This window comes from Cynocephalus volans, chromosome 8 (assembly GCF_027409185.1).
Source record: "Cynocephalus volans isolate mCynVol1 chromosome 8, mCynVol1.pri, whole genome shotgun sequence".
Lineage (NCBI taxonomy): Eukaryota > Metazoa > Chordata > Mammalia > Dermoptera > Cynocephalidae > Cynocephalus > Cynocephalus volans.
The window spans coordinates 98,894,541-98,921,921 of NC_084467.1; the positions used below are offsets into that span (position 1 = coordinate 98,894,541).

The window sequence follows — 27,381 nt, forward strand, 5'->3', positions numbered from 1 at the left end:
AATGTTGCCTGGTCTTTGTCGAATGTGTCTAATTTCCTGACCAGCTCATCCCTGACAAATAATTGTTTCCTCGTTCACTCCAGGCAGCTCCCAGTGAGGGAAGGGTAAAGGATGGCATGAGGAGGACAGTCCTTTCTTCTGTCTCCGTGGTATCTGAAAGCCAGGGTTGACCTCTGCATAGTGCAGGGAGCATGGGCTGTTCTACCAAGGCCCTTCTCCTCCTTGGCAGCCACCAGCATTTACCACCCCCCATCTCTGCCTCCCCTCCCACTTACTGTCTGAATACCTTCTCTTCCCTTATGCTGAAGATGTGCATTGTGGGATTGGAGAGGTGTAGGGATCCAGTAGGATGCTGACCTAGAGAACCGAGCATTTGAAGGGGGACCAGAGGGAGGCATGTGAAGATTTCATGGCACAAATGGAAGAGCATCCACCAGGAAATAAAGTGATCTGAGTTCCAGTCCAACCGTGGTTGCTACCTAGCTGAGACTGGGTCTGTCATCTCATCTTTCTCGTGTCTAAGACAAGGGGCTCAACTAGACCCCTGCATGCATGTGAGTGATGATTACAGAGCCGAGCCCTTGGGCGGCTACAGTCCCACTTCTGTTCTCCCTACAGCTTCTGCCCTGGGCTTCCCTGAACCAAGTTGCTGGCACACCATCTGGTGTTCCTAGGTGAGCCAAGAGTTATTTACCAGTGACAGCTTTGCTCATCTGGCCATCGCCGCCCACACAGGAGGGCAGGAGAGCTCACCCAAGCCCAGTGATGGCTGATACTGGGCGCTCATGTGCGAGGCTCTGCCTAGGCACTTTATAAATGTCATTATTTTTAATCCTCACAGCAATCCTCATTTACCAAAAGAAGAAATTGAGGTTCACAGGTGGACTTTTGTTTGGTCCACCTGTGTAAGAAAGGGTCAGAGCTGCAGTGGAGCCAGAGCTGCCTGCCTTCAGGGCCCATGCACTGATTGCCCTACACCTCCAGAGGGCCCCCTTGAGAAGACAGGCAGCACGGGGTGCCGCTCAGGCTGCAGTCCCACTCTCAGCAATGTATAAGTCTGAGGCTTCTTTCTCTTTGACCTGGGTGAACTGCAGAAGGCCTCAGGACAAGAAGTCAGTGTGCCAGAGGGAAAACCATTCTCTGCCCATTTGCTCCCTTCCCCAACCTGATCAAAACAGCCACTTCATTCCATTCTATCCCACACTTGGGACTTAGTGCCCCTTACCTTTCTGTTAGCTTCATAACCAGTGACAACAACTTGGATTTTGAGGCTAAAGTCCATGTGGACTCCAGCCTGTCTAGACCATCCTACTATTTCCAACCATGAAATTCAGTCCTCATGGATCATGGTAAGGACAAATGACCACTAATTCTTCCCATATCTTTGTATTCATACTTCTCTATGCAATGTGACATTGCGGCTCCTCCTATCAAAAAGGTAGGATCTATTTCTCGACCATTTGGATCTGGGCTTGGCTACATGATTTCCTTTGGCCATTGGGATAATAGCAAATGTGACACAAGCAGAGACTTGAAAATAGCTCGTGCATTAGAGCTTGACCTCCATGCAGCTCTTGGGGACCCTGTGACCACCACCATTTGAAGGGTCTGGCTGGCCTGCTGGATGATGAGGGACAATAGCCAAGTCATCCACCCCTGCTGCCCAACCTGTTCCAGGTGATCTTGAACCAGCTACCAGATATGTGAGTGACGCCATACTAGACCATCTATCCCCAGATGAGCTGAGCCGGCCCAGACCAAGAAAACTGCCCAGTCAACTCAAACCCACAGAATTATAAGCAGTAATAGATGTTTATGGTCTAAGCCACTAGAGTTTTGGGGTGGTTTGTTATATAGTAAAAGCTGATTCACAGCCCCACAAAGGAACTGATGAAGGTGCTAGAAAATAAGTCCTAAAGGAGAATACTGTGAATGTGAGAGTGGCAGTCTTAACGCAGTGGACGAGTGGGTTCTGGAGCCAGAATGCCTGAGTTCTAAACCCTTCTCTGCCACTGAGAAGCTGTGTGACTTTTGACTTAATCAGTTACTTAATCTCTCTGTGCTTTGGTTTTCTTCTCTGTAAAGTGGGAATAATAACAATGCCTATTTGAGAGGGCTGTTGTAAAATTGAGTTAATAAACACAGAGCACTTAGAACATTGCCTGGCCCATATGTGAGGGACTTCGTAACATTATCTGAATAAACAATATCTCCCTGCCAAGGTCCTCATTGTCACAGAGTTCTCACATGGAGGAAGAGGACTGACTAGCAGACCTATAGCTCCAGTGACAGCTGACCTGAGGCAGTGAACCAAGCCTATCGTGAGGGACATCAGGAAAGACTTCCTGACAAGGAGCACTGCTTGATGCAAAGAAGGTTACAGAGGACCTTCCAGCTAGATGGCCTTCTGGGGCCAGGGGGACCCAGGCAGACTGTACCGCCTCTTCCAGCCTGCACCAATACACATGCAGGGATTTCTTCTCTTTTGAGAGATTCCTGCCTATGCGAAGCCTCAGCTTCTCTCAGAATCTTCTGACTGCCTTCCTCGAGGCACTGTCTCAGGGTTCAGAGGGAGTTAGTTCTCCACAAAAAAGGATGAGAACTCATCCCTTATCCCACTGCTTAATCCCACCCACTGGTCAAAGTCTCTGAATTGTCTTCAGGTTATAACTCTATTGCAATTTTGCCGAAAGTGGGAAACAGGCACTTAAATACCAGTGTGGCTGCCTGGACTTCTAGCCAGGGCCGGGCGGGGAGCCTTGTTATAGGTGTCATCCAGTTTATCTGGTTCATTTTCTGTGTCTGGTGACCTGGTGAGCAATTCATCATTCTAAAGGGACCAAACACTTGGCCAGCACACCAGGAATGTTTGTTGAATGAAAAGGGAAATTGGGCAATGCAGATCCCAACTGATGACTGCAGTTGGAAGCTCTGCTGCCCCTTGCCCCCCATTCCCCAACACTTTTTGTATAAACAGGACTGCAGATCAAGAACTGCTGGATCTCTCTGGTTCAGGAAAGATCCCCCTGCAATTATCTCTAGATGTTCCAGGTACAGAATCACTTTCTGGGAAAAAGGGGTGGGTGAGTGAGGGGCTCAGAAGACCCAGCCCTGGATCAGGATGACGTTTCTGTTGTGGGAGAAAGGATCACCTCTCAGCAGGCTAATCTCCCAAGAATGAAGGGACTCCAGATGGCAAAAAGAGAGCAAGTACCTAGAAGTTCCCCAGTGTCAACAATGGCCCAGGTTACCCTGAGAAATCCCTCATCCCTCCCCCACCCCTCACCACCAGCAGGCCCTCTCTCTCTCTCTTTCTCTCTCTCTCTCTCTCTCTCTCTCTCTCTCTCTCACACACACACACACACACACACACACACACACTGTGAGCATGGTGCCTGTCTCTGAGTCTCTCCTCCAACTTTCACTTTTTGCCTGGAACACTTTCCTTTTCCAGCTCCCCAGACCAACTTTCTTGCATGATTTATACACTCCTACAAGTTCTGTCTCTTCTGTGATTTCTCCAGGTAGAACAGATCAGATGATCCCCTTGTAACCCCTATCTGATAGGAAACATCCCAGAACTACACACCCTGTCCCAAATTTGAGCACCCCTCCACCCCACTTCATGCTGTGAAATGCACAAGGCTTGTACCTGACTCACTGTCCAACCCTGCTTGGTTTAAAGTTTTATGCTTCGGTGCGTTTGGCCCATGTACGTGAAGGTGTTTTTCATTGTGGAAGTGAACCGGCAGGACAGTGAGGAGGCAGCAATGGGCCATGACACATCCACTGAGCCCCTCGCATGTGTCAGGCACTCTGCTAGGAGCCAGGGTCTCAGACCGTCGTCCTTGACTTTGAGGAGCAAGGGCTGCCTATGCAAGCAGGGCTGTTTAATCCAGGCTTTTACATGGCAATGACTGGGAGGGAGAGACCCTCCTTAGGAGAAGACTCACCTGGCCGTTCCCACCAAGTGTCCCCTTCACCAGTACCGCCCTTGCTGCTCCCTCTCAGTCGTCATCCCCTCTGCACATTGGCAAAAAAGCCAAGGAGATACTCACAGCCTGGAGAGAGCCTACACACTTACGCTCTCCCCAGTCCTCTGTGATTATTTAATGGTTGGTTTCATTCAAATAACTCAAGGTAATGTAAGCCATGCTGCCCACACAGATGCTAATAGCAATATATAGATTCCTCTGCATCCCTGTGGGGAACCCATGTAATAAGATAATGGGAATGGAAAAGGGAAGAAGGACCATTTACAGACCAACGGGATAATAGGGGAAGAAACATAAGTTGGCAATGGGGGTAGGGCATGTAGGAAACCAGCTCCTGGTGAGGTATCGGTAGGGGTGGGGTGGTGGAAGACAATGGTAGGGGTGGGGACCCAATTCACCGCTAGAACTCACCCATCCATGCTGCACAGTTCCTTGGGGGTTCACCCCAAAGAACCTGATGAGCACCGTGGGTAGTGACTCACCTAGGAAGCCCCCGCTCCCTGATGGGCTTAGATCTGCCAGGACTGTGACTGGTCACCCTAAGTCTGGGCCAGGACAGATATCCCAGGGTCCTCTTGACACCAAGTCCCCTAGTGACTTCTCTGATTATCATTATACTTGCCTTTCAGAACTACTTCCTAACAGAACCTTCTGGGTTCTCAGAACCGTTGTCCTTCTGAGGTGTAGAGAGAGTAGGTTTGGGTTCAATACAAAGAGCAGGTTTGTGATCACTGACTCTCTCCAACATGGAATGGACTACATTTAAAAGGGTGAACTCCTCATCCCTGGAAATGTTCAGGCAGACCTGTTGCCATCTGCTGAGGAGATTACTAAAGGAACTCCAGCTCCTAAGGGGGATAGCAAACTAGGCTCTTTCTAAATCTAGGGTTTGTGGGGCTTCAATGCCTGTCTGATCTCATCCTTTAAAAGCCTCTTGGTCCCAGGGTTCACATCTCATGTCTTCCCCTCACCCAGCCCAACAGGAAGTGCCCAGGAAGCTGAATTCTCAATCCCCTGCTTTCTGCAAGTACAGAATCTCAGCCATGTACGGTCAAGGACTATTGACCTTGATCTGCATCATACTGGCTCACCAAGTACCCTACACATGTGCTCTGGGGGAGTCTCCAAGCAGGACCTCCCAGGCCTCTCTGCAGATTCACATTTCTGATGACTGCTTTTGCCAAGGTCTCTTTTAATTTCTGCCTCTTTTAGAGTAGAAGAACCGGAAATGGAAAGGCCCCCCATGCCCTACCATTTAGGGGCTGGTTCTCCAGGCTGTGGATTATCCAGGCTGTTGGGCTAATGACCAGTTTTCCTTGGAAAAGTGAGAGATTTAAGGCTTGTGCAATTGACTGGGAGGTAAGAACTCATTAAATCCAACGCCCTCATCATTGAGAAGAGAATACTGAGGACCAGAGAAAGAAAGTGACCTGCCCAAGGTCACACAGCCTGCCAAAGCTGGCCCCACACCAACATCCCCTGACTCCCAAACCAGAGGTCTTTCCATGGTCCTACACAGTCCACTCTAGCCAAAGGATACGTCACCCCAGTGAGCCAGTTCAGGCCTAAAGCACCTAACTCAGAGCATGGACACAGCAGCCTCCATTCCTCAGATGAGAGGCTGACCTTACATGGAAATATCCAGAAAGTCAAATATGTTGTGGGGGTAGGGGGGAGGGAGTTGGGTATAAAGCCCCATAATCTCTCTGTAAACCCTGCCTAAACTCTGAGCATACCAGTCAGGAAAACGTTTTATTAATCAACACAATGCCCTTTTGCTTGCTTGAGACAAGCTTCTGCTGGAGTGGGGAGAGAGGGAAGAGGAGGGGGGCTTTGGCTCAAAAGACACAGACACAAGTCCTCAGGTGCAAAGATCTTGGGAGAACTCCCAGCAGATTCCTGAGGCAGGAGAGAAAAAGGCTGGGGAAGAAAGGAAAAAGGAAAAAAAAAAGCTAGGGTCACATGTGGCGTATTGCTCTTCTTCATCTCTCCCATGTAGAAATGGCATGAAAAACGTGGAATGCATCCAGCAGCCACAACATCAGAAAAGCCAGCAGAAGGGGAAGTGAGGATCACAGCTAGTGAAGAAAGATCTGCACCTGGCGACTGGGTTTCCTCAAGGAGCATGCAAGCAAGTGCCTGTGACACCCCAGGTGACATTTCCCAGGGGCCCCCTCCATCTCCCTGGAACAGAAAGTGGCTGCAGGTCACTGTGAGGGGCCTATCACTGAGGACACGGAGGATGGGGAGCCTGTGCTCTGTCACAGGGTTCTTCTGACAGGCTCCCCCCGGTTAGAGCTGCTTCCCTCAGTTCCAAAAATGTGGGGACCAGCCTTCCAGCTGTCTGCTGACTGAGCCGAGATCTCTGTAGTGGGCTAGGAGGGGACCAGCTGAAAGGCTGAGTGATGCCCGAAGGCCGCAGGGGAGGGGGGGAGGGAGGGACGCTGTCACCCTCCAGAATAGGACATGAGCAATAAGGCCACTTGGGACCAGAATCTCTCCAGACAAGGAGATGGCATGAGATTTGAAAAAGTTATCATAAAAGGTATGTATGTAAGATATGTACATAGTATACATATTTACAATTTCCTTGCTCCCTTACATTTTTTTGGCCGGAGGGCACAAACTTCACTAGTTTATCATATGCTGCAAGCTCCATCTGTGCCTTCCCTCCTCTTCACCAGTGCACACTTTCTCTGTCACATACAGCCATGCCTCTGTTGGCCCAGACAAGCCTTCCTCTCCACACCCACACCTGCTGGCCTTGGCTCCCTTGACTCTGACCTTTCCCTTGTCACCATTCTCTGTCCATCCCTCACCCTCGTAACCTTTGCCAACAGACCCTGGGAGTCTTTGGTTCTGGAACGTCAGGAGATTAGGGCGTTTGTATCTTCCTCTCCTCTGCCCAAGACAGAAGCTGTGGGAAGAGATTTCCCAGGGAACACATTTCAGGCTCCCAAATGCCTCTCTGATGGAAATCTGGGTGGTCAGTGACAGGGTAAGAGCAGACACTAGTCACACTAGTGCCAGTGTGAATCCGAGCTTCTCCACCTGCAGGCTGCAGCTACCAAACACAGATAATAGTAATGCTTCTTGCAGATGGTTACTGGGAGGATCAAATGCATATAAATACTTTATGTTTAGCACAGCACAGCACGTCGTAAAGGCTCAATAATACTAGCTATTATTATTGTTGTTGTTGTCTGGATAATGACAGTAGTTTCTTACGTGTCAGGACGATCCTATCTCTACTCACTCATTCTTCAGACAGCTGCTTCTCCACCTTCTGGATGACAACCCTAAAGAGACTCAAACACAGCCATTAAATAATTTCTGTCCTGGGGCTGGCCTTTCTCTGACTCCTAAACAACCGTGAATGATGCTTTCACTTGGGCAGAGGCTCGGGTGGCTGCAACTTCGTATCCTCGTGCTATGACCCCTTGATTCCCCCTGTCAGGCTAATAGCCTTCACTCTCTCTCTCTTGACCAGCTTTATCTTTTTTCACAGTTTTTACTTCAATGTTTCATTCTCATTTTATACATTAATTTGTTTATTCACTGCTGCTCCTACTAGAACGTCAGCTCCAGAGAATTTGTCTGTTCTATTAACAGATATATCCTCAGCCCCCAGCATGATGCCCGGCACATGGCAGACCCACAATGTTTGTTGAATAAGTGATCAAACGAATGAATTCACGTAATTTTTTCACCACGATCTTTCAAGGGCTAGCTGAAATGCCACCTCCTCCAAGAAGACTTCCATGATCCCTGCCTCCTCCACCTTCTCCTCACACTTGCCTGTCCTTTACTCATTCATGCCTTTTACCTTGCTGAGCCCAGAAATACAGCTCTGTGAGCACAGGTATCTCTGTTGCTGGACTGAGGCTCCTTTTGAAGCCAGTGGACTCTAATCAAGTCAAAGGACCTCAGTCTGAATCCAGTAATGCTACTATAATGTGGGAGCTTGGGCACAATGTCTCAGGCTTCTCATATGTAGAATGAGAACGCCCACTTCCTGGGATTAAGTTCCCATCTCCTTTCTCTCTTTGTAGTCTCTCATATCAACTAGGACTGTGTCTTCTTCACAGTGACAGCTCCATGCATGTTTGCTGAATTACTGAGCCATCACTTTCCCTAGTTGCTTACCAAGGGCCCAAGGCAGGAGTTGCGTAGAGGGGACAGGTCAGAGGATGCTCCCAGTAATGCCAGGGAGTGCATCTGACATTTTTCTCCAAGGAGAAAGAGGAAGTGGAAGAAGCAGTGTCTTAAGTTCCTGGAAACTCTGCCCAAGAGCCTGGCACTGTAAGGACCAGGAGAGTGCCCTCCACGAAGGCCATAGCACTCTGAACCAGCATCACCCTTGGCAGGGCAGAGACAGTTCTTGGTCTGTGACCATTTAGACCCCATCTCTCATCCATATGCCAGTGTAAGGGTCCCTTTATTAATTTTTTTTAGCAAAGCCCATAAACAAATTCTGCTTTCCTGGGTGGTGCTCTTTATTTAATTAACATTGTAGGAAACTGAAAAACAAACAAACCAAAAAACACTTTGTTTTACTCTGAAAGCCAATGTGAACTTCTAGCTCCAACAGAAACACAATATGAAAGGTAATTTCCACAGGCCAAAAAGAGAGACTGAATGGAAGCGTCAGCAAAGATGTTCACAGGTGGCACCAACATTCCTAATGGGGGGCGGGTGCCAGAGCAGTAGGGCATGGGGCAGGAAATGTTCCCCAGGGTCCTTTATGCCTCCCTCGCTTCATTCTTCCTTAGCCAATCTCATCTATTCTTTTCTGCTTCAGCTGACGATTTTGGAAACTGCCTGCTCTCTCTGGTGAGCTCCAGACCCATCTTTTCCATCTGCTGGCCACCCCATGGTCACCCAGGACTAACTGCAAATACCACAGGTCCAAAGCCAAGCTCACTGTCTTTATCTTTCCCCTTGGCCTCCTGCCAACTTGCTCCTCCTCTAATATTTACCAGCTCCATACCTCTAATCATCCAGTCTTGTAATTCCAGAATTCCTTTTGACTTCTCCTGGATATTTTTCCACTCTAGTCCTTTCTCTCCTTTTCTAGGTGAGGCCTTCTTTACCTCTCACCTGGATCAGTCTTCTGGCTGACTGTCCTATGTCCAAGGGCTCCCTTCTAACATTCATCCAGAAGACGGCTGCCAAATAAATCTTCCTAATCAGCGCATCATTGGAATGCTTTTAGCGGCTCTCGAACACCTACCAAATGAATTCCTTAACCTAATAAAATTTCAGGCCCTCTGCATCTCTAGCAAATCTTTTGTTCCTGCTTATCGCTAGCCATTTTTTCCTCTTCATATACCCTAAACACTAGCAAACCAGCGTGTCAGTTAAGCTTCCCAAAGAACCATGTCCTTTCGCAATTTACTTGGATTTCTCATTTTCACATATCAAAAGCCTATTCACCATTGTCGGTCTAGCTAAAATGTCCCCTTTTCCATGAAGCCCATCATTCAATCATCAGCAAATATATATTAAGTACTTATTCTGTACCAAACATTCCTGATCATCTCAGCACATGCACCATTCTCTCATGAATGTATTAGGAACAGGGCCAGTGTCTTATTTATTCCCATGTCCCCTACACTGCCTAATAACATGGCTTGCAAATACTGGGTGTTCAATAATATTTGTTGAATTGACTCAAGCTTCATGCCATCCGTGGTTTTGATATCATTTAGTTTAATTCTCCTAGGTTTTTTTTTCTTCTTCTTAAGTATGCATGTCCAGAAAGAAGTAAAAATAAACTAATAATACTTCTCAGCAGCTATAAGCCTGTAATTATGGTTAACTCTTGGTTATCTGTGCCATTAGAAAAATAGCATCAGAAAGAATCTCACTGCAGAACATAAAAACATTATTTCCATCAGTCTTTGACATGTATTGTATAATTTTTAAGCAGCTGATTTGCCTTTTTAATTGTTTGGCTGATCAGTTGATATTGTGTTCACAGTCTCCCAACTAGGGGGAAGGGGGTGATAGGGATGGAAGGGGAAACGGAGGACTATGCTGGTGGGAGGAATACAGTTCAGAATGAGACATTTACTCTATATAGCCTCCAAGGCAAGACTCGACAATGAGAACTCTACAGGCAGATGAAAGGTGTCAGCATGGCTTGAGGGTTTGGGCTTTTCTTTCCAATGACTGCCAAGCATAGAGACTTCCCAGCCCCCTAAAAAGCCCACCCTGGTATTCAGAATTTGTTTTGGTTTAAAAAAGACAACGAAGTGCCACTGGGACTGATAAAGTTCTGGGATGGAGGGCGGGCTCCTCTTCTAGTCTTGTTGGCATCGGAAGGTGCCTGGCTGTGCCATGGGGAACCACTGGATACAAATCAAAGAGAATGAGATTTGCAATTTTGCATCAATAGCCAGATAATGTCAGGGGAAAGTTCCCCTTTTCCGCTTCTGAAGCAAACAAATATCACATGTGGTGATTCGGCAGCTGCATTCATTGGAGAAAATTGATGCACATTTCATGTGTCAGGGAGCTGAATCCCAGAGAATGGAGCCAGCCTCCCAGAAAATGGTTTCTTTATATAGTTCCATCCATTTATTGTTTGATTGGACTTTCTGTATATTAAATTCAAGCTGTTCTGCCGCTCATGGGTATTATGATGCGTTGGCTCGGTAGGAAATAATGAAGGTGATGGGATTTTACAGCACTGCATTACAAAGGAGGCGTCCCCAGCCTCATCCATCTCTCCATCAACTAGCTTGTGTGTGAGGTGGCACTTATATTAAAACGATTTTTCTGATTCAGTTTAATGACACTCATTCGAGTCCTGACACCCAGAATATGATTACATGAGCCAAATGCAATCTTCCTCCATCCAGTCATGGTCAACAAAGGCTCAGCTGTCTCTGCTCCCAGCCCCTTCTCCCCACATGCCCACATTTGCATGGAGCTGGGTGGAGAAGGTGGGTTGGGGAGAAGAGGCCATGTTCTGGTCTGAGGAAAGGAGCTCTCAACCCAACCAGGAGGCTGTGACAGCTGAGCTTTTTGGCAAAGAACTCTACCCCGAAGTATCCTGGTAACTCCTTGTTCCTTGTCACAGACAAGTCCTCACTAGAAGTTGGTCTCAGGTCAATAGTGTGCACTCCTTCCAACAGAAATTGCTGGGGGCATGGTCCCTGCTTCCAAGAAAAGAAAAACTAACTTGGACATCACCACAGAATGAACACTTCAGATATGAGTATTCAGTAGAGTATCAGCATCCTGGAAGTGGTTGGTTGTGTGCAGAACCACCTGCCTGAGGGCAGTGGGTGGGAGGGCAGGGGGCCTAATAGCTAATAGTCTCTGCTCCTCTCCCTGACCAGGAGGAGTTCCCAGCCAGGGTGGAGCATGGACAAGAGCCCTGCAATGGCTTGGGACAGGAGCTCCCTCCTAGACAAAAGTACCCGTGCAATTACCATGGCTCTTCCCCTCTCCTGAGGGGGTAGGGGGGAGGCACCCTGCTTTTTATTACACTATTTTGAGACAGAATAATTGCTGCTCCTGAGGAAGAATAATGTTGTGTTTAAGGGTGGGTTTAAAGAGGGAAACCCAAATAAAACCAAACACAGAGAGAGAGAGAGGTTGAGATTGATTTTGAGGAATTCCAGAAGAGAGCTGTGAAATGGGCACCAGCCTGGAAATCCCTTTCCAAAAATTGCAGCAATTTGAATTGCTGGATCAGAAGACAAATCCAACATGATGCTCCTGGTGCAAAGCACCCAAAAGGCTCAAATTCTACCATGTGAATTAATCTTTCCCTCCTCTGAGTCCCTGAAGCTCTCCAGCTGCCCCTATGTTTAAGCAGCTACCACAGCTGCTGATCTTTAGAGTGGCCTCTCTGTTTCAGTGTCTGTGCCAGGACTGTCCCCCTCATGGCAGTGAGCACCATGCCTAGCCCCTTTGCAGGTGTTCAGGGTTGAAAGGTGTTGCTTGGGTTGGAAGGAAAGTTCTACACATGAGCGGATGCCCCCTGCTTGCTGCCGGCACCCAGCTAACTGAGATGCCGATGCTACCCCTCAGGCTCTCTGATCTTGTTTGTTCCATGTGAGGTCTTGGCTGCCTGGGCCTGGGAACCACCCCACAAGGCTCTTCTTGTGAAATGTTTCTCCCAGGGGTGGAGAAGTTCTTTAGGGCCATGTCTTCCCAGCTAGTCCGCCACTGTGGGAGCTGGTGAAGTTTTCAACTGGCATGGTGGGAGTAGGACCAGCAAATGCTTCTTGAGAAAGCATCCTGTTGCCTGTACCTTCAAGTATATGCAGAACCCCTCACTTCTCCCATCTCCACTGCCACCACCCTTAGTCCCAGCCACCACGTCTTCCCTAGATTATTGTGGCAGCTTCTCCCCTACAATGTATCTATCACCCAGCAGCCAGAGTGATCCTTTTAAAACATAAATCAGTGGCTCGACACCCTCCAGTGGCTTCCCAGACCCAAGCAGTGTAAAAGGCAAAATCCTTGTGGTGCTCACCAGGACTCTGCGTGGGCTGCTTCTTCCATTACTGCTCTGGCCTTGTCTCCTGGTACTCTCCTGTCCCCGGCTCATGTGGCTGAACTATTAGGACCTTCCCGCTTTTCCAAGACTAGCACACCAAGGCCCGTCCTGCCTGATGGCTTTTGCATTTGCTGTTCCCTCTGCTGTTCCCCATGCTACCCGCTTCAGGTCTCTGTTCAAATATCACCTTATCTGAGAGGCCTTTACTGCCCTCCTAATATAAAAGAGCAACTCCTCCTTGCTCTACCTGGCCTCCTGCACCCAGCATTCCTGATCTGTCACATTATGCTTTATTTTCTGATAGGATGTATTTATTTATTTATCTATTTACTGGTTAGTGCCATCCACTGGAATGTTAAGTACCACAAGACCAGAAACTATTTTCTTCACTGCTGTATTTCCAGTGCCTAGTAGGTACTCAATAAATATGTGCTGAATAAAAATTGAATGGAGGGAAACATCCTGGGTAGGGAAGCTTTTCTATGGCTCCCTTTCTGCTCCTCCCTGGCCCCTGAGTCTGTAGGAGGAGTGTGGCCAAGTAGCCAAAAGCAGTGACAAAGGTTGGGTGCAAATTTCCCTTGCAAGAAAGCCCCAACCCTGCTAAGGCAGAACTACAGAATGCCCTGCCTGGCCTCCTATCTCTGCCCAGCCCACAAACATTCTGTCTGATATTGCAATATAGCTGTCATTTAGATGGCACTTTCGTTGGTTCTCAAAATGGCTAGAAGATGGTTATTAAATGAGAAAAATGAAGCCGGGTGAGGTAAAGTACAAACCTGTTTGAAAAAATATTTATTGAGGTCCACTAAATATCAGGCCATGTGCTAGACACGAATCATACAGTGATCTTTGGAACAGAGATCTGCCCTTGAATAGCTCATATCCTGTGGGGGAAAGACACATAAACAGCTGCAGTTAATCAAATGTGGCAATGACAAGACAGGTGAATGCAAGGGCTGCAGTGGGAGACAAGAGGAGGTTACCCAGCTCCTGGAGGGCTGGGAAGACTTCCTGGAGGAGGTGATCCCGAGCTGAGTTTGAAGGATGATGGAGTCAGCCAGGCCTAGGAGCAGAGTGAGGGGTAGTCTCTGCAGCAGCAGGAATAGCGGTCGAATTCAAAGGATGAGAACTGATCCTTATTCAATTCATTTTGCCTGACCTTACATTGAGCTGATGTGCTATCATAGTGTCTGTGTATTCTCAGAGCCTACCATGCTGCACACAGTAGGCACTCAGTTAATGTTGAATGAATGAAACTTTCCTTGTTGGGATGGAGGTCAACACCCTCTCTAAGGAATTTCTTCAGCACCAGAGAAGTGTTGGTTAAGAAATGTCCACAAACAAAAGCCTTTGAGGCCATTTGTTCTCACAAGAGTCCTGTGATCAGAGTCCCTCAGTCAGGGACCCGCCACCATGCAGGTGGGCACTGACAGCCAGTGTCCTGGGTCAAGGCACTCGGGCATCAGAAGGAGGGTTGGTGGGCCCCTGAGGCAGTGAATGAAGGTACAGACAGAATTTTGGGTATTGAAGAGTTAAGAAAAACAGATCTGGACTGGCTCTAACCTGTCACTGGGGGGAGCCTGATCAAGTACCCCATTCTGTGGTGTGCCTGTATTGATCTCCCAGGCCAGTCTCCTGGCCTCCTGGAACTTTACGCAGGCCCCTTCCAGTATTACGTTTTAAAGGGAAATGCAAATCACCTGAAGGCTGCTCCATGTTTGGAAGAAGTAAAAATCAATTCTGTTTTTATTAAAGTGATTTTTGGACACTGTCAAAAGCTCTCTCATCTCAGAGTTTGGGGTGACAGATAGGCTGCTGGTCTCAATTACATAACTGAGCCAACTGGCAGCAGTGGGCCATCTGATCAGGAGTGGACTCTGCTCCAGGCCCTGCCTGAAAACATCCAAGAGCAGCCTCATCCCATCCAGGCCTAGAGACACTCCCCTCTTCCCCATGCCCCCACCCGAGCTTCACCGACAGACTGGCTCAGGCAGTCCAGGCTAATTCAGATGCCAAGCAAAGTCAGACAAAATTAGGGAGGAAAATCTGCTCTGGAAAAGTTTACGTTATGTAACACATTCCCAAACTAGTTACGCTGGTCTTATTTAATATCAGGAGTTCTATGTTATCTTCCCTCTGTTAACTGAGATAATTGGGTATTTATTTCATTTATAGCATCAATTATGAGCACAGAAATTAATCCTTGAGTGGTGCATGTGGGAACTCAATTGTCAAGAGGGCACAAGGGAAACCTGGGCAGAGCACGGGGCTCTTCCCCACCAGCACGGGAGGCTGCAGAGGACAGCCATCCACAAGCCCTGATGGCAGTTGGTCTTTATTGTTCTTGTGAGCTTAAGATATTTTGAGATATTAAATAAATGGTAATAATTGGCTCCAGGAGATCCATCCCTGGAGAACACCTGAATAACTCATCAGCAAGGTGCTGGGAAAGCAGGCAGAGATGGCAACTAGAGCCAGGAGAAGCAAATGCCTGCACTCAGCATGTCGTTGTCGTTCTCTGCCTGTCAGTCAGCCCTGCTCTGCAGAGGAGCTGAAGACAGTCCCCCTCCAGACTGGAAACAGGAACTTGGGGAGGGAGTAGGGCAGGAGAGTCCAGAGACAGGAGGAGGTAGATGTCTACTGGGAGCTGTTGGAAGCAATTGGACCATGGCAGAATATTGGTCCCTGGTATTCTGTGGCCACTTGGAGCTCAAATGCCAGAGCAGAGTAAGAAAAAGATGGGTTTCCTGGAATGGGTGAACAAAGCTACACCTAGCTAGTGAATGTGGTCAGGACAGAAACCAGTCAGGGGAAAGGGAAAGGTTTCCAGGGATAAGTCAGTGAGACCTCCAGTAAGGGCAATAAGATCCCCACAGTCCTACAGAACATCCCATGGCACGGCTCAGATACCAGGTAAAGGCCACTCTCCTGTCTTCTGGAGGGCCAGGGATGGGGCAGAGCACACAGGGCCAAGGGGTCTGCAGGCCCTTGAGAGAACAGGTAGGTCTAGAAGGGAATGAGAATAGTATCAGGCAAAGCAAACGGAGAAGGCACCCCATTCACATTGACCCATCCATTAAAAAGAATTTTGCCAAGCACCTGCTATGTATAGCCAAGCAGCAAGCCCGGTAATGGTGCCAACTGCCAACTCAGGTCAAAGTCAAAGTAGCCTGATCCAGCATTGAGCTACACCAGCTGGGATGGAGGGAAAGACAAGGCTGCTTTCTTGTTACTTATCTGAGTTTAAGGAAGACACTACTAAAGGTTTCCTTTCTTGCCCATTTGGTTCTCCCAGAGGTTAGACATTTTAATGCATGGAGAAGGGAAAACAAACTTGTTCATTGTCAGGTACACGGTGAGGAAGTCCACAGGGCCCCCAGATAGGGGAAGCACACTGCTCCCCAATGCATGCATCCTTCCCTTCCTCTTGCCTTCACTTTCTGACAGAGTTGGCCTCCCCCTCTCCCCCACCAAGAAAGGAAATGTGAGGCCAAAATTGTCCACCCCTGATGCTGGACTTGCCCCTGATCTACAGGGTGAGTGCCAAAGGAAGTCAGCAGTTCCCCCAGCAGTAGTAAAACACTAGATTTTGCTATGAAAGCAACCATTAATTTTTAAGGCAGCATTTAAACTTCCCAGAAGGATATGTTTTATTTAAAAAAATCACTGTGTGCCTAGTACAGTGCCTGGCATGTAGTACTCACTGGACTGATGCCTTTTTGACTAGCAATATGACTAGAACAGAATAGCACACATGGAGGGGATAATAAAGTAGTAGTAACCATGAAGGTCTGATTTCTACCTAGGGGCCCTGATGGCATGGGAACAAGTGGAGTGGTAGAGCGAAAGGAGAAAGGGGACCGGAGACAACCAGATGTGTCACTGAAATGAGCTCTGCCCTTATCAACTATGTGACTATGGGATAACCTCTCTGAGCCTCACCTTTTGCATCTTTAAAGGGTATAGAGTTTTTCCTACCTTGCAGGCCTGTTGTGAAGACATAGAGATAATATATGCAAAGAACTTAGCACACTGCTGACACATAGTAGACACCCATATGCTGTTATACTAATAATAAAAAGTGATGGGCAGGTGGCCAGTGAAGTTTCCATTGATCTCCTCTGAAACGATCCCATTTTAACTCTGACACCCATCAATCTGTCCTGTTTCCTCCCCATGGCAGTCATGAGGCATCCCTCTGGTGTCATGAGTCCCATCGTGGAGCACCTGAGGACACTGGGTACTCACAGCCACATTAGGAGCATGACTGGTGGAGGTGGGCACCTAGCCATGCATGAAGTCCTCCTCAGGAAGGTGAAGGAATGGCCAGGGTCATCCTGGAAGGGACAAAGGTGCCTCCTCCTCCTGACAGTAGCCAGCTCCCCAGCCTGTTATATCCCAAAATATCCAACTGTGTCAAAAAACTCACTTTTGCCACCTGAGCCAAGGGAGACAAGGTCAAATGACTAAATATTTTTAACCACTCTGGGTAAGTAGCTATATGAAGAAGTGTGTGTATGTATTGGAATGACAAGGGGTGGGATGACTTGTATTAGACAGACAAGAGGTAAAGGGAATGCCCCAATCAAACATGGCCTTCACAAATGGATGGTGACACCCATTGCTACTCCCTCCCCCTCCCGTGTGGCAGTATGACAAATGTAATCATTTTAAAAGGTCCCATCACCTGCTCAGTCATTCCCAATAAGCACGCACAGCACTATGGAAAAACTGACACCACTGCCACGGGGTTTTGGCCAGGAAAAAAACCAAATCACCAGGATGCCACCAACTGAATTGTCAAAGACCAAATAAAAAGCTTCATGAATTCTCCATCAGCAATATAATGCTTCCTCTCCTAAGCAAATATAGACCCAGCATATGAATTGGGGAGGGATTTTGCATTAGACTCAATGGCTTCCAATGGCTGAAGCAGAGCCCCCTAAGAAATCTATATCTCCATAAAGCTGCCTTTATTGGCTCTAATCCTGTTAGGCTGAAGACTGTAATCTCCTTCTGAGCCCCCATCCTCTGATGGAAGCTACATAGCCCAGCACCATAAATACATTTCTGTGACCTCAGCCGCAGAGAAGTCCTCAGAGAGATGGAAGAGACAGAGTCACTGTGACCTCACTAAGTACCTGTCCCTCCCTCTGACGATATTGCTGCATCTGCATCTGATCACATGATCCATTCAGACCATCTCACAGTGGCTCAGGTAGGCAGGGTCATTCAATCACTGAGTCAGGCTAAGAAAGCAAAATTGCTCCTCCTATAGTGAGAAAAAACAAATCAGGTGCCTCGCTTTGCAGGGTCACTAAGTGCAGAGTCACATAAAGTCTGCTCAGAGCTACTGAACCCTGAGCATCTGTGGTAGCAGAGAGGAAAAGTAAGGCAAAAGAGGGAATAGCCTGCAAATGTACTATAAAGAAGAAATGCAGGAAGGATCCAAAAAGAGCGTTCTTGGTGTCTTCTGGTAATGGAAATGTGTACCTCCCTTACAACAGTCACCAAACGTCTCACAGCCCTCTTCCTCCCGACGCATTGCTCTGTTTTCCTCCCCATGGCAGCCCTTAAATGCACAGATGCATGGAAGAATGCAGCCATCATCCCACCTGGAGACACCCTATAGGTACACACACAAGGCATGGCTGAAAAAAGAAATGGTGACTTAATTTTCCAGGTTTTGTAAAATACATGCTCACCTCGAAAAGAAAACTCAATGCAAAGCAAGCCACCATCCCCAGAAAAATCACTCATGGGTTTTCCCCTTCTGATGATGCAATGTCCCCTGTTCCCACCACTCGGGTGAGGGACTCCCTCCTCCTCTGCCGGATCCTGATACCATCCAAAGCTTCACCTCCACCCGACCTCCTCCCCTCTAGTCCACCAGCACTGACTTACCCCAGTGTGGTCATGGTGACAATAGTGTACCAAAAAGAGGCAGGGATGCTCGTGAACTTGCTGGCAGAGGAGCCCTTCTCGGCGTAAAACATCACAGTGGCGAAGATGATGATGGCCATGGTGAGGGAGAAGAGGAGAAAGCCGAGTTCGGAGGCACAGCTCTTCAGCGTGTAGCCCAGGATCCGCAAGCCCTGCGAGTGGCGGGAGAACTTGAAGATCCTGAAGACGCGGAAGACCCGGAGCGTGACAAAGGCCCCAGACACGTCCTCGTTGTCGGTCATGACCAGGCCGATGTAGTAGGGCATGATGGCCACCACGTCGATGATGCTCATCACGCTGCGGATGAAGCGGTAGCGGCTGGGCGCGGCGAAGAGCCGCAGCAGGTACTCCACCGTGAAGATCATGACGCAGGCCGTGTCCAGGCAGAAGAAGGCCACCGAGTAGCGCTCCCCGCACGGCAGCTCCTTGCTCCCCGGCACCGTGCCGCACGGTACCGTCTCCACCACGTTGGTGATGACCGACACGGCGATGAAGAAGCCAGTCACGTAGTAGAAGACCAGGGCCAGGGTGCTGGTGTGCGGGTTCTCGAAGGCCCGCCACATGGTCTGGCGGAAGCTGAGCGAGGGCATGGACTCCTGGTTGTTCTCCGAGTCGTTGTCGTCCATGAGCCGCTCGGCGTTCTCCCGCTTGCGGTCTTTGTACTCCTCGTAGCAGCAGTCCCCGATGATCTCGGGGAGGATGCCGTAGAAGGCCAGCTCGTCGTCGTAGGCGGAGATGCACTCGTAGCGTGGGTAGTGCAGCTTCCCCGTGCGGTAGAAGTTGAGCACGCAGCGGAACACCTCCGGGTCCCTGTCGAAGAAGTACTCCTTGGTGTCCTCGTTGAAGAAGAACTCCTTCTCCGTGCTGCCCAGCAGGGTGTCGGGGTAGCGCTCCAGCGTGGTCCTCCAGGTCTGGAACCTCCGCCCACTCACGTTGAGGATGATCAGTTCATCCTGTCGCTTGTTCTTGTCGGCGGGGGCCAGGGGCATGGGGCAGTTGGCCACTGGCATCCACCCGATGGCCGCAGCCCGGGCAAAAGGCAGCCAGGCTGCAACTCCGGCCGCCATGGTGACTCCAGCTCTTAGGCCGGCAACTGCTCCGACACTTCGCACACGGGCTTGGAGTTAGTTCAGCGACCCCTGGGAGACAGGAGGAGAGAGCAGGGAAAGGTGTGAGTCCACACGGGCTACCAGGTGGGAACTGGGACAGAGGGAAGGATCACTGGTGAGCGAAACAGCGAAAGTCTCCAAGGCAAATTAATGCCACTGTGAACTTACTACCACAGAGAGGGGACTGGGTTCGTTTCCATCCTATCCATCCAGGTAGGGAGAGCATCTAGCAGGGCGGTGCAGCCAGGGATCACCAGATGTTGCTGACTGCCTGACAAACTGTCAAGTTCCAAGAGGACTCAGGAGCATTTGGAGGGAAAGCCTCTTTAGCAGGAAGATCTGGGAAGACGCGGGCTATAATCAGCTCTGAAAGGTTATGGCATTATTACGAATTTAAATTGGGAGAGGGTAAATGAGTTCTCATTAAACGAATTTAAAAGTGGGATAAACATGCTAATTTTTATTTCACTCTTCACCCATCAGGGTAATCAGGAATGGGGTGGGGATGAGGGAGAAAAGGTAAACACATTCTTTCTACTCCTCCCTGGTGAGGAGGAGGCTGGGGCTACCCATGTCTGGAAAATTCTCTGAGATGGCCAGTGACCACAGTAGGCCCAGAGTTTGGTGAAGCTCTGTCCCCAGCTCCAGGGGAGAAAGCAGTCCCTGGTGGAGTTCTACTCTGAGAGACACTTGGCTCCACTCCTTGCTCTAGCAACCTAGTGTCTAACTGTGCCCCTCAGAGCCAGAATGGTAAAGGAAAGGCATGGGGAAGGTTGTGAAGCTGGGCACCCTGTGAAGGGCATCTTGGGTGTTTGCTGCACCTGACTTGCATACACCCTATGGCTGCAGCCTGGGCAAAAGGCAGCCATGAGCCCTCTCCCTCTCAGAGGAAGCTGATCCACGCCACTGCCATCCCTAGATTCCTCGCCTCCTGTCTCCATCTGCCCACATCCGTAGCTCCCTTGAGTTACATAACAATACTCCTTCCCATGCCAGCCTCTCTCACCTGGCCCCCACTCCACCCGCAGAGAGTCCTCCAGAGCTGGGCCACCTTGTCCCTTCACCCACAGCTCTCTGAACCACGCTGTGTACACACTTCCCCATCACCTGTGTGGATGGAGGCAACAATGACATGGAGAATTATATTTGGCTTCAGGAAACAGATTTACCTTCCTAAATCTGGCTTTTTAAAGATGATAGTGAAATGACTCTGCAATCCCCAAATGTATACCATCTGTAGGAAGACATGTGGTGACACAGAAACACACGTAACAGCAACGGGAAATTGTTTCGGGTCGACACACTTATCTCCACTAATCCTAAACTGATCACACAGAACAAATCCTAACTCAGAATTATGTAGACCCTCTGGATTTCAGTCAGTTTGACTCTGTGTTTAAACAAATGAAGCAGAGGTGAGTCTTTTTTTTTCATTCTGTTATACAAAGACATAACAGGATCTGATCTTCATCTCTCCCTGTAAACCTGTTTCACCTTCTCCTGCCTCCCAGCTCTTCCACATTCTTCAGATCTCTACCTCCTCTCTCTCCTGAGCTGCCACTGGGTTTTCCACCACGATGCCTCTGAAACTGGAAAGATCTAAACAGAACCTGCCTCCTTGCAAAAAGCAGCTCTTCACCTTTTGCTCATGGCATCTTTAACACAGGCCTGTCACCCCAACCATCTTTCTCCTTGCTCTACCGTAAGAATTGCCACATAATGAGACAGTAGCTCGTACTGCCTTCAGGAATGCCCCAATTCCCTCAGGACTCCTTCCTGCCGGCCTTCTTGTCTCTCACCCTCGCCCACCACCCCATTTCTCCTATTCCCCTGGAATCCATTCTGCCTGGAGTAATCTCCCTAAAGCAAGGTTCTGATTGTGTTTTACCCCACAGCTTACAAAATAAAACCCCAACTCCTTGGCTCAGCATTCCAGAATTTTCAGAAGTGGATCTTGGCTTGACATTCCAGCCCAGTGGGCCATGTACCCATCCTAGCCTCGAGCAACAAGACCACAGACTGGCTCATGGGCAGACCCTGGGGGTGTCTGTCGAACTCCCTTCCTTCTTTCAGGAATATCCTTGCCCTTCACCTCTCCTACAGGAATCCTCCCTCTTCATCACCCTCTCCATGATGCCTCTTCCTTCCCGCACAATGTTAATTTCTCCCTGCTTTGGGCTCTCAGCACTTTGCCCTTTTTCTTTAGCACCTACCACCCTCTGGTCAAGCTTACAGATACTTTATACTCGCTTTATTAATAATAATGGTTAACAATAACTTACTCTATGCAGGGCATTGCACTAACTGTTTCCCTTGAATTATCCCATTTAATCCTCAATGCAACCCTTGAAAAGAAGAGGCTATTGTGTCCCCCATTTCATGGATAAGGAAAACTGAGGCCCACTGAAATGCAACATTCTGACAGTCCAGACGCAGCAGAACAGAACAGGGATCCCACCTCGGGCAGTTTACTGAGGGCTGTGTGCCAAGCACAGCACCACACGCTTACGTGGATCATCTCAATCAATCCCATCAACAACCCTGTGGGGTAGACACCATGTAGTTTTGTTTTGCAGATGAGGAAGATGAAGCATAAGCAGTTGTAAAGTGTCTACAGAAAGTAATAAGTAGGCAGAGTGATTCAAACACAGGCAGTCTCCATGCAGAGTTCAAGAGCAGAGTCAGGCCACTCCTCAGCTTTCTCCATCCCACACTAAGCTCTTTAAGGACAAAGGCCATGATGCCTCAACTTTGATAACCAACCCAGGAGGTAGCACAGTGCACTGCATCAAGAGCTGCTCAAACTGGGAATCCTAGTGTTACAGGTGCCATTTGCATTCCATCGATTTTATTCCATGCCTTGTTAATGTATGTCACGAGTTGTCAAGTGTGGGCATCCTCTCTACAGACAGTAAAACACTGAAAACAATCTGAATCAAAAGAATCCAATTCAAGTACCTGCCTCTGACTCACTGTACCCTCAGTCAAGTTTTCTCAAGGAGCTCTGCCTCAGTTTCCCTATGTACATCCTAAGGGGAATTTTCATAGGTTCCTGTGCTCCCTAATAAAGGGAAGTTGATTCAGATGCTACAGAAGACAACAGGATTGACAATGACATTTCCCATAAGTGTCACCACTCAGAGAATACAAAAACAGCACAGGCCTGATGAGCTCTTGATTACAGGAACTAAAGAAAGAAAGGAGATTGTTCATCAGTGGCAGTGGGTAATCCACATGCCCCTGATAGAAGATTCAGGAATGCATCCTGCATTTTATATCTTTCTTCAAGAAATTTTCCCTATAACTACAATACTTTCTGTAAGACTAGAAAACTTCATAGTCCCTCAGCACATACTTAACGAGATTTTCTAAGGGGAAAGGGATGTTTCGGAAGCAAGCCCACAATTTAAATATGGCCACAGATGATTCCAGTCAGACTTAGTTAATATTTATTGAGCACTGACAATGCTCTGGGCACTGGTCTTGGCACTATTATACACAACATTTAATTTATTCCCACAAAAATCCTATGACATAGGCATTTCTGCCCACAAGTTGCAGCTAAGAAGACTGAAACGCAGAAAGTTTGCTTCAAAATGGCCAAATTCCTTGTATACAGGAGTTGATAATTTTCAAATAGATTATTGATCAGCTCACTGCCAAAATGGCTTTTCTGGTGTAGGTGGAGCCAAAGACTGATACCCCAACGAAGAGAGCAGGACACAGAGACTCCCCTCCCCACTTTCCCCAGGCAGCAAAGGGCAAGGGCTCATGAGGCCTCACATTCCAGTTGCAAGTCTACCTTGAACTTGTGAAAGCAAGCCACTGTTACCCTCTGGGCCTCAGAGTCCTCATCTGGAAAATGAAAGAATTGTACAAGAAAGTGACAAGGGACACTTTGGTTCAAATAATCCCTGATTCTTCTGGATCCAGGACTTGAAGACCACAGCTCAGGTCTCACTGAGACCTTTCCATGACAGTCACTCATGCAAAGCAGGAAGGAGAGCATCTGGGCTTGTTGCTGTGGGGATGGAGTTAGCCTGAGCCTCATCTTAGCAGAGGGAGTTCTGGGAATCCCTGATGAGGCTGATGCCCAGAACAGGGCACACAATCTGTGTCATTTGGAATTCAAGGCAATCCAACACTTGGTCCACCCACAGAACCGCTGGACACCCTCCTGGAGAGTAAAAGGGACCAGACTCTGAGACAGTGGGCCCTGAACCTCTGATCTTTAACATCCCTGCTTTATTCCAGAATGGGGCTCAGAGAGGCAGAACCTTGAGGGGGTTCAAGTGGCAAAGATTAAGAGACTGCTGAGTCAGGAGGTACCCTGTGGAACCCCGCTTGGCCAAACACACAGCACTGCACCCTAAGAGGACAACACACTTCCCCTTTCATTCTGCCAGAGCTCCTCCAACCTTACTCCCAAGCTGAAATGCCAGGCACCTGCCCCTGCCAAGTTGAGCCCCATCACCTTACCCTCTCTGCCCTAGGCCAATCTCCTTTTCTCTAAGGGCCATGAGTATTTTACAAACTGCTTTCAGATGAATAATCGAGAGCTCAGGGGAAGGAAAAAATAAACCCTTCCTGTCTATCATAAAAGCCTGTGGTCCCAAGGCCAAACCTTTACCCCAAGCATCAATCCAGGACAATCTCCCTAAACAAGGCCAGGCAAGCACCAGCCTATCTCTAGACGCTCAGAAACTGTCCCCCTGGTAAAGGTGCCAAAAAAAAGAACAATTACCCCATTGCTGCTTTCTCTGTGTGCATGTCTGGGTTTGGAAGGAGAGGACAAGTGTCCCACCAGACACCATGCCCAAGGCCACACCAGCCATACCCACCATACAACCCTGCTGGCACAACCTGGCTTAAGTAGGGCCTTTCCATGGCTCACACTGCAGTGCTCAAGCCGTCACGGGCACCAACAGCTCCTGGAGCCAGCCTGGGTATGAATTCTTGCAATATGCACAACAGTGCGGCCCCATTTCCAGCCAATGGCACTGCACATGCCTCAAATGCCAAGGTTTTACTAGGACGTGGACGCCTTACAAATGAAAAATCTGGAGCTATTTTTGTTTTTTGGCAGAAGAGTTTGACAGTGGGAAAGGTGGGGCAGTGGGAAAGCTGGGGAAGAGACATTTAAAACAGGTGAGCTCTGAAATGACAAAGGTGAAAAATCCTGGAAAAGGAAAACGCATAATCCTCTGCTCCAAAAAGTCGGCTGCCCCATTAAGCAGATTCCTTTTTGGAGACAGAAGGCTAAAAGTGGGCAGAGTGACCAGACAGCCTGTCCTGTAGTTTGACACCTAACACAGGCACAAGGCAACAAAAACGTCACATCACTAAGGTCTGCCCTTCAATGACCTCAGTGCAAAGTCTCTTGAAACTTACTTTCCACAGTCTTCCATCACATTTCTTAGACCAGAATGGGGCCAATCTAAGGACAGGGGAAGGTGTTCATGATCCAGAGGGTTTCTCCTGTGTCCAGAGGATTTGGGTAGGCATGCATAAAACTGAGAGGGTGAATCAAACTAGGGATCCTTGGGTCACAGGCCTGGGACACACAAGTATCCTCTTCGACAGTGCCACTCCTAGGTTGGCCAAGGCACTTTCCCGAACTCTTTTTCTCCAGCCTCCTCAACAACAAAAGGGAACAAGCTACAAATCTTTCTTCCTCTGAGGGTCCCTTGTATACCTGTACTTTCTTGCATTCAAGTAGTGACAAAGAAAAATAAACACATCAATTCCCTTCCGTGTGCCAACATGTTCACATGGGGAAACGTACACATGCTTTGCTTTGAATTCATGCACGCCCAGGAGCCCTTTCTACAGACATTAAACATCCAGACTCCCTTGAAGTAACGGTAAATAAAACGTAAATTTAACCATCAGGTACTTTCATGCAAAATAAATCAACGCATGCCTGCTCTTACAAACAGATCGCATTGTGCCTAGGACTCGGAGAAAGTTCAGACGAGCTCTCTTAAGAAATACACGCAGCCTTTTCTTTGCTTGTAAGATTCCAGGTCTGGAACCTCAGCCTGTTGCTGACATATCAGTGCTGCCCAGGATAAAAGCAGAATATCTTGGACCTGATTCAAATGTCAAGCGCAGGAATTTAGGTGATTTCAGGTAACTTCTCTGCCCAGCCCCTTCCGACCCCCACCTCCAGTGTAAACACCTCGCAAAGTGAGTCTTTCGAACCCCCTCCCCAGGGCCGCGACGGCCTCTGGTGTCACGAAGAGACCTTTCCCAGAGCTTGCGGAGTGGCAGCGGCGTCGGGCAGGACCAGATGGACGGGCCCCCAGCCTCTGGTAGGCACGTCGCCGGCTTGCCGGGCTGGAGAACTTTGCGAAGCGCCCCAAACCGGCTCCCACTCTCAGCCATTTCTCTCCTTCTCCCCTCACAACGAGCAGGGACCGAACAAGCCGTCGCCACCTGCCGCCGGATCCCGGGGCTCTGCCTCTAGCACCCCCGAGGGAAGGCAGGCCAATGGAAAGGGGGCAGAGGTTCACACGCGCACCCCCAAACCTCACAGCGCCTCGCTGCCCGGAGGTGGCTCCACAGCCCGAAGGAACCGACGCCCCCGGGCAGGCTGCCTGCTCCCCCACGGCACCGGCCCCACCCCCAATCCTTCCGGCGCCCCAGCGCCCACCCACCCGGGCGCGGGAGTGGGAGGGTGCCGCGTGGGCAGCCGGAGCAACAGGCGTGGGAGCAGCGCTCTGGGTTCCTTCCTTGCTCCAGAAGGCTGGGTCGCGTCCCTCTTACCTTCGGCGGAGCAAGCCCCGGGCCCCGCGCCCCGAGCGCGCGAGGAAGCTGCGGTCGGGAGCCGGGGGCCGCGGAGGCTCCGAGCGCCAGCAGCGTGGGGAAGCGCCCAGCAGCCGCCGTTCGTGCGGCTCCTCCTTGCCGGCGAAGTCTCGCTCGCTCCCTCCTTCGCTCGGTCGGTTCGTGCGTCCGTCGGTCCGTGGGGCCCTCCCTCCCCCGCCGCCACTGTCGCCGCCACTGTCGCCGCCGCCGCCGCTCCAGCCCCGGCTCGGCAGCGCGTCTCCTCCCCGCCTCGCCGCTCCGCTCGCGGGCTCGCGGGCTCCCTCGCTCGCTCCCTGCCCCCGCCGCAGCGGGCGCCGTGCGGAGCGGAGCCCGGCCGGCCACGGGCTGCCTCTCCCGAGGTCCCTCTCCCGAGGTGGGGAGGCGGTGGGGGCGCGGCACGGGCGGGGCGGAGAGGAGAGTCCGGGGGAGGCGGCGAGGCTGCGCCCTCAGCTCCCTTCCGATCCCCGCCGGCCGAGCCGCCCCAGGCCCGGCCGGAGAGCGCCGAGCCGCCAGGCAGCGGAGGGAGAGAGGAAGACCCGGAGCCTCGCCGCGGGAGGGTGCCCGGGGCGAGGGCGTGCGAGGGGGAGTGACTCCGCGCGCAAGGGTGTGAGTGTGTGTGTGTGTGTGTGTAGAGGGGCGCGCGCGTGAGCGGGAGGTGGGGGCGGGGGGCGGGGAGACTAAGCAGAGCCTGGTTCGTCTCCCCGGGCGAGTGGAGGAATCCTAGGGTGTGCCTGGAGGTGGCGGAGTGTTCCGACGCGGGTGTGAGTGCGTGCGTCGGCGAGGGTGGGCAAGGGGGTGAGCGTGGCAAGGTGAGCTCGTCTTGAGGGTGGGGGAGGAGCGGGGTGTACGGCGGGAGCGTGAGTTCGCGGACGTGTGTGGCTGGGGACCTGGAGAAAGGTGGCAAGGGAGCGCCGGCGTGTGCGCGCGGGGGGGGGGAGAGTGTATGTGCACCTAGTTGGGTGTCTCTTTCTCAACGACTGTCCACGAGCCAGCGTTACCTGCTTGAGGC

At 49.9% G+C, this 27,381-nt stretch overlaps 1 protein-coding gene across 1 annotated transcript in view; it reads right to left on the bottom strand.

Annotated features, from left to right (window-relative positions):
- KCND3 (potassium voltage-gated channel subfamily D member 3) overlaps positions 1–26,532 on the bottom strand; it is a 209,409-nt gene extending 182,877 nt beyond the window's left edge. The window contains exons 1-2 of the mRNA XM_063105245.1: positions 26,334–26,532; positions 18,418–19,595 (exon numbers count right to left, since the gene is read on the bottom strand). Coding sequence (XP_062961315.1) covers positions 18,418–19,523 — 1,106 coding nt within the window. The 5' untranslated portion in view covers positions 19,524–19,595; positions 26,334–26,532. The remainder of the gene's footprint in view (positions 1–18,417; positions 19,596–26,333) is intronic.
- Positions 26,533–27,381: the final 849 nt, after the last annotated feature.